We start from the raw sequence: 16,122 nt of genomic DNA, 5'->3' as shown, positions 1-16,122 counted from the left end.
TCAAATGAACCATACAGAAGCAATTCTATTTTGATTGCAGTGCCGCTGAAGTGCCGCCTGTTCCCAGCCAGCAATCCCACTGGTCTCGGCTCAGATGTAGTTACATGAAATGAAAGAAAGAAAAGACAGGCGCACAGGGCACAATTCAAGTGTAGAGTTTTTATTATGAAAAATAGACACACAGTTAGAAACACTTACTAGATTAAAAACAAGATATGCATTGAGAGCATATGCTCCTGGGATTATCGCAGCACCTGTGGCACCGGGGGTTAGATGTTCTTCTCCTCTCCGTTCACAATGAGAGCAATTGGGCGGCGGTGTTCCGGATCCTGTCACCCAAACTCTAGTGACACTGGTAGCCAACAGTACTTTATAACTGCTTTCCCATAAAGTCTTTGTTTGGTTTAGATGCCTAACGCGTTTCCCCCGACTCCGGTCGGGCTTTTTCAAAGGCAGAATGGATTGAAACAGGCGCCTGTTTGTTTTAAAGGCGTGTTGACCAATCAGGTTAGAGGTGTGCGCTCATTGTCCAATCGTTACTGGAAGGTGTGTGCGCATATAGGAAAGTCCCGGATTGGGGTTAAAAGCTCGTATGTTATACTCCATTAGGTGCAATCACTAAGCTTAATGCAGAGTTTCATATGGAGGACATATCAAATCTTAAATACAGAAAACAACCATAATACATGTGTGTAAGGCATACACAGAGAACGGACAAACAGACCCAAAATATTATCATTTGTTACAAGCAACAGATATATTGTGTATTGAAACATATTATAAGGATAAACTACGGGTATGCATTGTGTGTTTAAAATACTACCTCTGGGATCCCTAATTATCATATTAAGGGTTATAGACGATCTTTCATGTGTTTTGTTAGTGTATATAACTGATATATAGCCCTAATGAGGATTTCTATAATAAGCCTAAACTGGAACATATATGGAAAACAAAACAATAATAGTAAAAAATTGACACTATAAAGGACAAGGTAAAAATATAAATATAAAAACTTGTAGAGTTCTAAAATGACTTTAAAATTATATGTGGATTGGGTAATTTAAATAAATAAATAGAGGATTGTTAACTGGATAACTCTTCTTTTCTAAACGTATAGACAAGATTATTTTTATTTTAATTTTTAATTTTTATATATATTTATAGCAAATGATTCCATAAATTTTGTTTATGGGAATAATGTTACTACATGGAAATGATGATCTTAAAAATAAACCTATTCTATATAGTTCTTATGAATTTAGGAATTAATAAGGACAGAACTCTACAAGTTTTTATATTTATATTTATATTTTTACCTTGTCCTTTATAGTGTCAATTTTTTACTATTATTGTTTTGTTTTCCATATATGTTCCAGTTTAGGCTTATTATAGAAATCCTCATTAGGGCTGTATATCAGTTATATACACTAACAAAACACATGAAAGATCGTCTATAACCCCCAATATGATAATTAGGGATCCCAGAGGTAGTATTTTAAACACACAATGCATACCCGTAGTTTATCCTTATAATATGTTTCAATACACAATATATCTGTTGCTTGTAACAAATGATAATATTTTGGGTCTGTTTGTCCGTTCTCTGTGTATGCCTTACACACATGTATTATGGTTGTTTTCTGTATTTAAGATTTGATATGTCCTCCATATGAAACTCTGCATTAAGCTTAGTGATTGCACCTAATGGAGTATAACATACGAGCTTTCAACCCCAATCCGGGACTTTCCTATATGCGCACACACCTTCCAGTAACGATTGGACAATGAGCGCACACCTCTAACCTGATTGGTCAACACGCCTTTAAAACAAACAGGCGCCTGTTTCAATCCATTCTGCCTTTGAAAAAGCCCGACCGGAGTCGGGGGAAACGCGTTAGGCATCTAAACCAAACAAAGACTTTATGGGAAAGCAGTTATAAAGTACTGTTGGCTACCAGTGTCACTAGAGTTTGGGTGACAGGATCCGGAACGCCGCCGCCCAATTGCTCTCATTGTGAACGGAGAGGAGAAGAACATCTAACCCCCGGTGCCACAGGTGCTGCGATAATCCCAGGAGCATATGCTCTCAATGCATATCTTGTTTTTAATCTAGTAAGTGTTTCTAACTGTGTGTCTATTTTTCATAATAAAAACTCTACACTTGAATTGTGCCCTGTGCGCCTGTCTTTTCTTTCTTTCATTTCACATAATCCCTTTATTACCCATTCCCCAGTTTTGCATAACCAACACAGTTATAATAATACACGTTTTACCTCTGTAATATACTTTTTACCTCTGTGATTACCTTGTATCTAGGAACCTTCTTCCAGCCCCCTGATCACATGACTGTGACTGTTCATTATCTATTGTCTTAAATTTAGCATTGTTTTGTGCTAAATCTTAAATAACCCCCTGTGGCTGAACACAGTGTTATCTATATGGCCCACGTGTACTTTCTGTCTGTGTTGAAAAGAGATTTAAAAAGCATGTGATAAGAGGCAGCCCTCAAAGGCTTAGAAATTAGCATATGAGCCTACCTATGTTTAGTTTTTTTTTTTTAATTATTTTATTTATAATCCAACAATGTAAACCATAAGCCATTCGTTTTCCCTTGCAGGACGCAAGGAAAAAAAAAAAATAAAGACGCAGCATTTTCTTCAGTTATGTCTTACACATAAACCAATGCATCAGTATTATAAAAATAAAAAAAAAAGAAATATAATGCCTCATATTTGCTCTAATATGCCATTGACAGCTGTCCTATGACCAACTCTAATGTCTTTATTTGAAAAATACTAACCATACACTGTTGACTAAATAGAGATGAAGAAAAAAAATAAAGGATCTCCCCCATCCCGCTGAATATATTCTCGTTAAATCTCTTATAGGCTGGTAACCAGTACTCCTTGAGGATAATCAGTCCCTAACATTTCCGCTCCGTCCAATCATATATGCCTGATATTCAGGGGCCAACCTCCCTAGTTCGCACCAACCATGCAGGAAGAAATAGATTAGATATAACAAGCTCTGCAAACGAAATAGTTTAAAATGGGGTGAGAATACATTTTTGAATTGGGAGTGGGTAAGATTTGATTAATGGAAGTGTTACGGTACCAACAGTGTACCAAGGGTTAATACCAGGGAACAACGTCCTGCATAGGGAATCAGCAATTCACAACCCAGCCAGTTTCAGGTTTAAAACAGAATGACTTTTATTAAAGGCTAGATGCCTAGTATTTATACAGGTTTGACACCCCCCCCAGATGGGGGTTGAAAGACTGTTGTACATTACATGGAGGGAACAAGCCCTTTGACATGATACAATAGAATTATATTACTTAAACACTTCAACCACAAGACACTCTTGGCCCTTCTTATCACTTAGGCGTTTTCTCTCTGGAGGTGATCAAACAATAGAATGCTTAGCACTAATTAGATTATAGCTGGAGCCAGCAACTCTGTCTTTAGAAATTAGTTTCTTAGCTAAACACAATTAACTCCTTCAGTCCTGACAGAAGGGTCTGTCACATATCTCCCCCGTTGTGGAACACTCCGGCAGACCCGGCTTGACCCTTTGGCGGGTCAACCTGGGGATGACCGGACTAGGAGGTGGTAGGCATGTCAGTTTGCCAGGACAATCCATCTGTATTCCCGTTATGAGAGAGAATTCCTGTCCATACAAAGAAGGGTTCAACTTCCTCAGTGCCCAGACTAGGGCTAAACAGTCCTTCAAAATCCCATCAGCTTCTTTACGAGTTTTCTGTACCTGCTCTTTATAGGTATCCACAATCCCTTCATACTGACATAGGGTGCCCTTGAGTTGCTGCACCTCACTATGAGCCAGCGTCAGCTTCTCCTCAAGTGTCGCTAAGTTTGTCTTTAAGGTTTCATGTCCCACTCTCAAGCTGGTGTTTTCTGCAGTCTGTCGGTGCAGCTTGTCTAGCAGAGATTCACGTTCTAAACGTGCTTTTTCCTCTGCGCTCCTCTTCTCCTTCATCAGCGCATTGTAACGGGACCTCCACATATCAATAGCGGATAGAGATTTACTGAGCTCAGCGTCCTGGGGCTTAGCAGCAGGTGGGTCAGTCTCTGCTGCACGGATCTGGGCACGGGTAGTCACAGGGTTAACATCAGCGGGACCCATGGGAGCATAGGCAGAAACAAGGGGAGCCAAGTCATTTCCAAGAAGAACATCAGCAGGTAAGTCCTTCTTGACCCCCACATTCACAGGTCTAGCGCCCACTCCCCAATCCAAATGTACCCTGGCAACAGGTAGGCTGAACACATCGCCCCTTGCTACCCTCACAGCCACAGTGTCTCCAGTGTACTGTTTCTCAGACACCAAGTTCTTTTGAAGCAAGGTCATGGTAGCACCAGTATCCCGTAGACCACTGACCTTCTTCCCATTCACTTTAACCAGTTGCCGGTTATTCCGGTGGGCAGCTTGCACAAGGTCTGCCTCATGTAGGATGCTCCAGCATTCTTGCGCCTCTACGTAGCGGGCCGCAGGCTGAGGATTACGTGGGATTCCGCCGGCAGGTCTTCTCCAGGACTGCGCTTGGTTCGCTGCGTTTAGGGGACACTCTGGTCTTTTGTGCCCTAGTTGCTTACATCCAAAGCATCGAATCGGTTGTGAGTAGCCCCGCAAATTGAACAGGGCTCTCTGAGGGTAGTTCGTGGCCGGAGGCCGTGTGGTATAGCGGTGCGCCGGGGTTTGGTAACTGGCAGCTGCTGGGGTGACTGGGGGTCTGTACTCCACTCTAGCAGGGGGCTTAGTGGTAGCAGTGTCCAGTTTGCGGGCATCCGTATACTCATCTGCCAAGCGAGCCGCTTCCTGCAGGGTGGAGGGTTTACGGTCCCGAACCCACTCTCGAACTCCTGCGGGTAACTTGTCGAAGCAATGTTCCAACAGGAATAGCTGCAGCACCTCTTCCCCAGATATGGCTTGGCACCCCGCTATCCAGTGAGCTGCTGTGCGGTGCACCTTACATGCCCACTCAAGGTAGGAATCTCCAGCTAATTTAACAGTGTCTCTGAACCGCCTCCGGTATGCCTCAGGTGTAACCGCATACCTGGAGAGCAGAGCCTCTTTTACCGTATTATAATCCCTGACTTCCTCATCTGGAATGGCCCGAAAAGCCTCTCTGGCCCGGCCGGATAATTTTCCAGATAATATCGTGACCCAGTCCTCTGCGGGTACCTTGTGTAGTGCACATTGCCTCTCAAAATCCGCAAGGTACCCATCAATCTCTCCTTCTGTTTCCAGGAAGTTTTTAAAAACTGCAAAATTTACTTTTCTCTTTTCCATCTTAGTCAGCATTGTAATAATCCCCCTCTTCCTGAGGTTACTGGCTTGTGTAGTTGCTCTTCTGGGCGATAAGGTTCATTCCGTCGCTGCCACCAATGTTACGGTACCAACAGTGTACCAAGGGTTAATACCAGGGAACAACGTCCTGCATAGGGAATCAGCAATTCACAACCCAGCCAGTTTCAGGTTTAAAACAGAATGACTTTTATTAAAGGCTAGATGCCTAGTATTTATACAGGTTTGACACCCCCCCCAGATGGGGGTTGAAAGACTGTTGTACATTACATGGAGGGAACAAGCCCTTTGACATGATACAATAGAATTATATTACTTAAACACTTCAACCACAAGACACTCTTGGCCCTTCTTATCACTTAGGCGTTTTCTCTCTGGAGGTGATCAAACAATAGAATGCTTAGCACTAATTAGATTATAGCTGGAGCCAGCAACTCTGTCTTTAGAAATTAGTTTCTTAGCTAAACACAATTAACTCCTTCAGTCCTGACAGAAGGGTCTGTCACAGGAAGCCAATCCAGAAGGAAGCTTTTTATCCTAGTTTCAACTAAAAATTTCGTATGAAAGGATTCAAGCAGGATCTGATGCTGAATTTCTGTCAAAAAGAGTGAAAAACTCGGAGCTACATGGTCTTTCCAGCTTTTCACTATTAGATGTCTTGTGGTGAGAATAATAGTATTTAAGACTTTAACCATTCTTTTAGGTCTGAGCTCAGAACTTATTAGAAAAAAATATTTCATCAGATGTAAACTGTCTCAGATCCATGTAAAGTTTGCTATACCAATACCAAATCTGCCAGAATTGCAGAATTTTAGGGCAGGACCAAAACAGGTGGAAAATATCAGCTTTAATAAGTGAGCAGGTGAACACCCAAAGGTTTGGGAGGAATAGAATCTAGACATTTTATATGGAGATAAATAATAATTATTAATTACTTTTATGTGCGATTCTTTCCATGACATAGAAATCTGTAATTTATCTATTGCTAAAAAACTTTGTTTTACCCTAGCCTCCTCTAGAGAGGGAAAAACACAGCCCAAAAATTATGCAATTTATTTACTTATATTTCACCCTGTTTAGCCAGCATAATATCATAAATCAGAGATATTGAAGTAAAACCTAATGAAAATCTACGTATCACGTTCTTGATATTGGACCAATCAGATAAAGCTTCAATATCCCATTTCTGGGAGAAAACAAAGTGACGCAACTGAAAATAAGCATATAGATTAGACCTAGGAAGAAACTTTTGGAAAAAAGACTCTGAAGTCATTATTTGATTTGCAACAAAGATTTGATGCACATATAGTAAACCAAGATCCGCCCATCTTCTAAATACATCTTGGGATATAGCTGGAAAAAACTCCAGATTACCCATTATCGGGAGAGACTCCGAAAATGCTGGGGACACCTTCTGTACACTGCAGATTTTATGCCATGCAAAAATAACACTTTTTATGGATATCAATTTAGCAATGTTAGAAGGTAATTTTTTTTGCAGTACAGTGTAGAAAATGGAGCTACCAGAAATGTTTCTAGATCTAGTTATACAAAACTATTTAATTCTGCGATCCACTCAAGGGAAATCTTCGCCAAAATAACTTGACATTTCGTTACATGAGTGAAAATAGAAATTAAATAATCTAGCTAATGGCATCTTGATTTCCTCTTTTAAGATTTTATAAAACTCTGTCAGTACGCAATCTGGTCCTGGGGCCTTATTGGCACTAGCTGATTGGATAGCTTCTAAGAGCTCTTCCTCTAGAACAGGCTGATTCAGCACTTGAAGTTCCTCTTCAAGAATCCTTGGCATTTTAATTTTAGTCCAGAAATTCGTAAGGTTATCTAAATCAACCTCTGGTTCTGCATACAATTGCTGAAAGACATTAAAGAACACTTTATTAATATCCTCAGAAATAGAATAACTTATATTATCAACTTTAATAGCTGAAATAAGATTTTTATTCTTTCTAATTTTCATTAGTTTAGCCAAATATTTTGCCGAATTGCCATAAATACCTCTAAACTGATAATTAATTTTCTGTTCCTCTTCCTGCGCTTTTTGCTTTTAGAACATATCCCTTTCCCTTTTTAAACTTACAATATTTGTCCCAATTATGAGGGGATTTATCAATATAGTAACTTCTGCAAGCCTTTCTGACTTGAGCAGCTAATTGAGAGTCCGTGGCCAAAACTTTCTTTCTCCAACTACAGAGATAAGATTTAATTTCCCCTCTCATCACAGCCTTAGATGCTTCCCAGAAAGTCTCAATTTTATTAAATTTGGCAGTATTAAATGTTGTATAATCCTTCCACTTCTGTTTTAACCAATTGATGAATCTGGCATTATTTGCTAAGAAGCGGGAGAAAAAAAGCGAAGAGCTTTGATTCTTAGAAGTAGTTAAGGCTAAGAACGTAACTGAGATTATTGCATGATCCGATATCACAATGTCATTACTACAGGCTTCTGATTTAAAAATGGCCAATGGTTTAGAAATAAAAATATGTCTATTCTGGAAAAAGTCTTATGGACTTTTTACTCACATGTAAAACTTTGCACATCAGGATTTTTTTAACCTCCAAATATCTACCAGGCTTAATTCATGACAAAATCTTTTAAAATATTTTGCAATTTTATAATATTCTCTTGCATTTTTTGTTGAAAGTCTGTCCAGTTCGGGACAGAGAGCCATATTAAAATCCCACCCAATATTAAATTACCCGCAATAAACGGGAATAGTAATACTATTCCAAAATTCTGGGGAGAAAGTATTCGGGCCATATACATTACAAAGAGTGTAATTACAGCCATTAAGCTGGACTTGTAGGATAATATACCTTCCTTCTGGATCTGTTTCCGATCTTATGATCTTGTAATCTAAATTTTTATGAAAAAGAATCGCTACCCCAGATCTCCTTTTGACTGCCAGAGCGGCAACTATTTCCCCTACCCATTTACATCTCAATTTAGAAAGTTCTAACTCTTTTAAGATGTGTTTCCTGTAGCATTACTACATCGGGCTTAAACTTTGCAAGATATTTAATAATAAGTTTACGCTTCCTAGGGGATGTTATGCCCCCAACATTCCAAGAAAGAATATTAATCTTAGCTGTGTTTGCAAGCATCACACTAATACATGATATTTTATCCTAACGTCTATGAAAATAAAAAGCAGGGCGGGCCGGATGGGGAGAGAAGTAAAAAAAAAAATAAATAAATAAATAAGAAAAATAAAAACATAACATTGCCATCAGAATAAAAAAACAGGAGCTACTACTTTAATTATACATAATATGGCAAACCTAAGCATATCTTTTACAGAGAAGAGGACAATCATAATAAAACTCTTCTACAAAACTGTTGATACACAGAAAAATAGAGCTACTCATATAAACTTTGCAGCAAGCCTAAAAATAAATGTACCTGTTTAAGCTAAATGGTGTCAATAAACTCCTGAGCTTATTTAGAGTTTGTCTGATATCCTTATCTTCCACTGTGATCTTGGCGGGGTAAACTAACCATGCTTTCATACCTTTATCAAACATTTTTGTGCAATATGGTATCATTTGTTTCCTCTTAGAAGAAGTTTCAAATGAGAAATCTTGAAACAATAAAAGTTTATTTTTATCAAATATAAATGACTCAGTTTTCTGTATAGTTTCAGAAATTCTACTTTGTCTTGGTATCTCAATAACTTAAAAATGCACATTCTTCTTCTGCTTTAGGTACCTGAACTAGGTTTTCTGGGGCCAACCCTGTGTGCCCTTTCAACTGCTAATGGGAGCTGATGCGCCGGGAAACTTAGAGCTTAGGGGAGTAGTGTAGAAGTAACCTTCATGAGGTTCTCATACTGGGGGGTTTCGGGTAAGCCGACAATTCTATTGCGTCTGGAGCGATCTTCCAGATCCTCCAGGCGCAATTGTAGATTCGTAATTTTAACCTCCTGATTTTGAACTATACTCTCTTGGTCTGAAATTCTGTTTTCTGCCTCATTAATTCTAGATGAAAATTGTTTAACCTCATTTGATAAGGTCACAATATCCGTAGATATATTGCTGAGCTCTTTTTTAATAGTATCAAACTGTGGAGTAAACATAGCCTCTAACTGCGATAAGGATTGGATATCAAAAGTGGATGTAGCAATATCTATAGCAGGTTCTAGGGTAGTATCTGAATTCTTATTCCTCCTGTCCTTAACTTTCGAAGGCATTATGGGAGAATTTTGTTTCGCCTGTGTGATGAATCTTTCCATGAGCTTTGTGTATACTAAACAAGTGATACAAAAACATGAAGTTGTATAAACAATGTGATTTAAATAATGCAAACCGTGATATATCTAAGACTAATTACAAGCCTAACTACAAATATATAGACTTAAATAGTGATGTGTGAGGGATAACATCCCCTCTTCCCTTACTTTTTTATTTTTTATTTAACAAACTGTGCACTCAGAGCCTAATTTCTAAATAAAGAAAATACTTTAGAAACACAGACAGCAAGAAATAATAAGCCTAAACCCTTTATAAATATTAAAGGGTGTACAATACTCCTATTATTACTAAACCCAGAGCTTTATGACTCTTAACTATACACAAGATTTATAGCCTGAGCAGAATAAACAATATAAAGTTAACACAGGGAGAGCCCCAAAATAAGTTCTTCTTTAATTCTTATACTTTACTCCTCCAAGATTCTTCTTGAGCACCTTGTATGTGCTCCTTAAAACCTGTTTAGGCCCTTCTTCCAGGGATGGTATAAAGAAAGTGAAGAAGCATGCAGACCCCACTTTAATGGAGGAAACCGTAGGAGGTGCAATCAGAGTACTAACTTAAATCTTTCTATAATGTCTTTTTAGCCTCTTAGAAGGATTAAACCGTTCCCCGACACAGATCCAAATGAGCGTTGATTTGAACTAAGTCAAATATTTTATTTGCTTCACCCAAACAGATTTCTCTGGTATAATTAAAGAAAAGTCACCAATAGGCCACGACAACTGTATACTGAGACCTTTTTTAATGAATCATTCTTCCATAGATAGGATATAGATAGATATCACTGCATATCTTCAGTAATGTGACAAACCAAGTAGCGAATCCTTGTAGCAACCTCCACACCTTCAGGGCGCACTGAAATAGAGTAGGAGCTTCCTTATCCAGTGAATATCTTTCACCATCGATAGCCAGATGATGCTATTCACCGCGAGGAGGAGGCGCCGCCCACGGATCTCTCCATGAGCTGACAGCCCCGACCTACCAGTGGCTGCATCAACCAGGGAATCGGAATTCCTGCAGAGCCTCTCGCACCCCACAGCTTCTCAGAGGCACGTTTCTGACCCTGGGCTCCTCTTTTTGTGGCGTCCCTCAGGCGGAGAGTGTGGTTCTAACCACTGGGCAACAACAGCCACAACGGACTTCCGTAGCTAAGGCTCAGACACAGCCTATAGTTCCGACAGACCCTGGACCTCGCCAGGCAAATGGGTAGTAGCAGTGGGGCACTTTCGCGGTTCTCTCGCTCTTGGCCGGCTTGGAGCTGTGCAGCATGTCTGTCAGCTCCGCCCCCAACGGAAGTCGTCCCACCTATGTTTAGTTTAAACTAAGAATACCAAGAGAAAAAAGCAAATGTGATGATAAAAGTAAATTGGAAAGTTGATTAAAATTAAAAGTCCTATCTGAATAATGAAAGTGTAATTTATACTAGACTGTTCCTTTAAGGTCTCAAGTTTGAATGTCCATCTAGCTTCTCTTTGCATAAGTATTTTATTTCAATCTCCTCCTCTCTGCATAGGTGGTACATGATCGATTATAGTGTAGAGCATATCTGCTACAACATGGCCACTTTGCAAAAAGTGCCTAGCAACAGATTGGTCCGTTTCTTTGTTCTTTACCGCCGTGCGTATTGCACTCCTATGATTTGCCATCCTAGTTCTCAGGTCGTCGCTTGTTTTACCCACAAAAAACAAACTACATGGACAAAATAGCTGGTAGACTATATACCTAGTTGTACACGTCATCCTATGCTTATGGAGGTACTTCTTATGCCTGGGATGATGGAAAAAACGTCTGTCTTGTAATCCATTGCAGGTAGTGCATCCACTGCATTTATAACAACTGCAAGTTTGTGCACGAAGTCAGGGTGAGTAATGGTGAATTGATTATAACGTGTATATAAGGAGATATTTCTTTTCACTAAAATTGTTAAGTCTGAAGACGGATGTAATACTCCGAAACGTCACGCTACTTGGGATTAAAAAAATATCCTTTTTTGCAAATACCGGAGAGTGTCTGCTTTTTTTTTCTGTTTGTATATATATATGTATGTATGTATATATGTGTGTGTGTGTGTATGTGTATATATATATATATATATATATAAATATATATATGTATATATATATATATATATATATATATATGTATATATGTGTGTGTGTGTGTAAATACACACACACATATACTTGTGTAAATATATAATACACACACATATATATATATATATATATATATATATATATATATATATACATACTTACATACATACACACTCACACATATAGTAAGATATTTACTTCTGATTTAGTTCCCACATTTACTTGCAAATATGTTCCTGTATTTGCATAGCGACTGAAAAGAGTTGTTAGAGGTGTTTTTCAGGCCTCTCCTCTTTGTGTAAACACAACCAAGAAACCTTGATTATACATATTATTGACACTTAATTGTAGAACCCTCTTTAAAGGGACAGTAAACACCTTATACAAGATGTTTCTGTTGTCTGGCTACAAAATAACATATCAGTCAAGTCTAAACAATTTTTAAAACAAATTAACAACTTGTTTGCTGCAATTGTTTTTTAGTAGTAAAAAGTTTAAAAGATAAAGTTTAATTTATCTTTAAATGTGAATAGATTAATAGGGAGGGGAGTACTGGTATACATCTTGTAAATTATAAATATTAGCATTTTGTTTTATTTAATATTGTCTTAATGCTAACTTTGCTTTCTATTACAGATTTTAATGCTGGACCTCTTTTTAGAATTCCCATCACTTCTCTTTCCTGATCAGAAGGCTGCAAAAGATACAGCGGAGATATTAATGATTATGATACAGCAGAAATCAAACTCTGTTAAAAGTATGACATTAAGATGTCATCTCTTACTAGCAATTGAAACAGTTTTAATTACAACTGACAACTTCAATTCTAACTGTAACACCGCACAAGAGTTTGCATCCTTGTTGTTTCTCATTATATCTGACATCAATGACAAGAAGCAAGGAATATCTAATAGGCCACTACGCATCACAGCTTGTGAATGTCTTCGGGAACTGGAAACCTGTTACCCTGGATTTCTTTCTCAGAGGATCGAAAAGTTGTATTCCTTGCAGCAACATGAGTTTTCTCCTGTACATCAGTCATACACCCTACTATACAGTGTTGCACTAAAGAATGCAATACAGATTTTAGCTCAGAAAGAGGGTCCTTCAGATGGGTCTTTGAAGAGTATGCTGATGGGTAATGAAAGCTTTTTTTGGAGTACCACAGAAGATCTGAGGGATCTACGACCTGCTTGTGGTGAACAGTTTCTGCTACTCCCATCAAATACTGAAACAAAAGAATTAAAGTCCATTTTAGCTCTTCTTCTAGAAGACTCCTATCTTTTTACACCGGTGGCCCAAAATTCTCTGTTTTGGCAAATAATTCAAGTTGTGGCTATGGTTCGTACTATATCACCTGTGATTTTTAAGTCTCAGCTTGTTCGGCTGTTTGGTACGAAGGACGTGTCATTTTTTCACAGCATTCTACAAATGAAAGCAGTTTTTACAGATAGTCTGTTCACCGCAGAAGATGAGAACTTTCTTCTCCAGAGACTTGTAGGCATGACCCAACATCCACTTCTCTGTACACCATTAAAACTCTTTTATTTAGACTGCCTTTTACATTTTCCAGAAAATCGACCTCTTAATTCAAACCCTGAAGAAAATTTACCTGTCCTGCTCACACCTCAAATGACTTCCTCATTGTTTCCTACTATTTTTAATGATTCTAGCACAATGTTATGCAGACAAAATTTACTAAGTATGGTGTTCCTTGAAAATGAAGGGTTCCATTCTGAGAGGGGAATAGGATTACTTTTCGAACACATGATGTCTCTTTATAACATGGTTCATAAGAATAACAACAGAGAGATAACTACAACGTTTTTTCGCACAGTATTTTTATTTGTAAGGTATTTTAATTACTGTGAAAAATACATGGAAAGTCTTACAAAAAGCCTTATAGAGCTATATAAAAGTGACAGCGCCTTAGCACCATATTTTATCAACCTTATTAATCAGATGCAGAATTTACTTGAATTCCACACATGGCCAGTTTCTTTATTGAAGGCTTTGCAAAAGCAGATTGTAGATCTCACAGTTGATAAACATAATATGACATTCCTTGAATGGCACCTTAAGATCCTTTCAAGAGTTGCCCAGGAAAATATAATTACACAAAAAAGTACAGTTCTCTTTCTGAAGCGTGTTGTTTTACATTCTGATATATGTCAGAAAGGGGACTGGAGGACAGGTAACGCTATACTGTCTGTGTGTAAGCATGTGCTTCAGCATCAACATCTTAATTCCGTGTTTATGGATGTGGCAAATCTCTTGCAGTATCTGGTTCACCGATTTGAAGACATTGATATTCAAGATCGGGCAAGATTATATTACATCCTTTTAACAAATGTTTCTAGTGACAAACTCGGAAAAATATTAACCATGTCGCCAAGTGGGAGTCAATCTAAAACAAGGTCTCTGTCCTCTATTATGACAGAAAGCGAGAACTTCTCCACTCTACTAACGATTCAAAACACAGAGAAACCAATACTTAACTTGTCTCCAATTTGTAAGGATTCAAATGGTCCTCTGTTTTGTTCAGAAGATCCAACAGTGGAAAATTTAATAACCAGCCATTTTCTTGAAGATTATTATGAACAGTTAAATGGCCTCCGTTCGTGTTTACTTTCTTTGAAATACCTTTTATCATTTAAAGGGAACATTGCACCTAAATATCATAAACTCTTTTGTATTGCGCTTCAGTTTGAGTTGACGGATTGTAATTATGAGCCTATAAGTGGCATTAATATTCCATGCCTCTTAATTGATAAGGAACCAACCAAGGTATCTATACATTTAGTACCTAAAGAACCTTATCCATCTGTCTTGCTTGTTACTGCTACATACAGTACCCAGGATGGTATGACATACTGTACAAAGCTGGAACCACTGCACATTAAGTTTTCTGAATTGTTTATTCCATTACCTTTGCCAACTTCTTGGTCTCCAGAGGCTGGACATCAGCTTTTTGACAGACTGTGGGAAAAATTTCAGCCAGGAGAATCCAGCCAGAGCGAGGAAAGCATATTTTGTTATGAGATGTCAGAAAAATTACTCAACATTCTCATGCTTTCTTATTTTTCCAACTTTGTTATCTCGTACCACTCTGATGTATACAAGGTTGGTTTGTGTTTGCCACCACAGTTTCACATATTAATGATTGTTAAAGCCCAAGATGGCACTGCTATATTCAGTATTAGGACAGATAACTGGAAGTTTCTTCCCTATTTAAACACTTACCTTCTTGATGTTACATCACAGAAATAATTTACCTAAATATGTTTTCCCTATTTAAACTCACCTTCATGTTACATCACAGAAATAATTTAAAGGGACATGATACCCAAATGTTGAAACACTTGAAAGTGATGCAGCATAGCTGTAAAAACTTGACTAGAAAATATCACCTGAACATCTCTATGTAAAAGAGAAAGATATTTTACCTCAAAATATCCTAAGTATTCACACCCCATTGTAAAGGGCGGGACCTGCAAGGGAGCGTGCCTTGTTATTTCCCTATTCAGTTTAAGGAAGTTTACTATGAAATCATGAGATCACAGTTCATGACCTCCACACTGCTGATGCTAATTGGCTGCTGTTCATTTCTTTCTTTTTTTCTTTTCTTTTTTTTTTTTTACAGCTGGACAGTAACTGAAGTATAACTGTTTACACAGCACTTACTCTGGTAAGCTGAGAAAATTGTGAGGTAAAATATCTTCCTTTTCTACATAGAGATGTTGAGGTGATATTTTCCTGTCAGCTTTTTACAACTATGATGCATTACTTTCAAGTGATTTAGTATTATGTGCCTTTAAAAATAACAATAATAAGATAGTGATTTGAAGTAAGAATATGTACAGTGTGAACTTGACAGTTTTTTTTTTCTAACAGCAACTTCTTTTTAAACACTTATATTAACAAATATATTTCTGTAAGTTTAGTCATTTTTAAAAAATATTTTTATAATGTGCTGTTTGCTTGTGTATTCCATTACCCTGTTGATTATTTGTATTTTATTAGCAGCAGAAACAAATATGTACATATCTTACACAAGCACTTAACCTTGTATATTCCACACTTGTTCTTATGTTCTGTGGTTTAGTTTATACAATGAGGTAAATAAATGTCACATGTTCCTCTTATTAATTATTCAAAATCATTCAGCTGTGCTGTTGAATTGGTTTACTAAGAAAATAAATTCCCAGAAAAGACCAGCAACAGGTGTTGCTTTTTTCTTTTTTAATGCTGATTACATTAATATGATTAAAACTGACTATCAACATGTCATGAAATGTATAAATAATATGAAAAAAATGAAAATGAAAAATGGCATTAACCCCTTAACGACCAACGACGTATGGGGTACGTCCTGCAAAAAAATGCAGTTAACGACCAAGGACGTACCCCATACGTCATTGGTCTTTG

At 37.8% G+C, this 16,122-nt stretch overlaps 1 protein-coding gene across 3 annotated transcripts in view; it reads left to right on the top strand.

Annotated features, from left to right (window-relative positions):
* The window catches only part of AP5B1 (adaptor related protein complex 5 subunit beta 1), a 75,640-nt gene extending 59,725 nt beyond the window's left edge, over nucleotides 1-15,915 (top strand). For all 3 annotated transcript variants that reach the window (XM_053690571.1, XM_053690570.1, XM_053690569.1), the window contains one exon: nucleotides 12,331-15,915. In XM_053690571.1, coding sequence (XP_053546546.1) covers nucleotides 12,331-14,964 — 2,634 coding nt within the window. In that variant the 3' untranslated portion in view covers nucleotides 14,965-15,915. The remainder of the gene's footprint in view (nucleotides 1-12,330) is intronic.
* Nucleotides 15,916-16,122: the final 207 nt, after the last annotated feature.

Source organism: Bombina bombina, chromosome 8 (assembly GCF_027579735.1).
Source record: "Bombina bombina isolate aBomBom1 chromosome 8, aBomBom1.pri, whole genome shotgun sequence".
In the NCBI taxonomy this organism is placed as follows: domain Eukaryota; kingdom Metazoa; phylum Chordata; class Amphibia; order Anura; family Bombinatoridae; genus Bombina; species Bombina bombina.
Note: the sequence above shows the minus strand (reverse complement) of the source record. Positions and strands in the feature narration are given on the sequence as shown.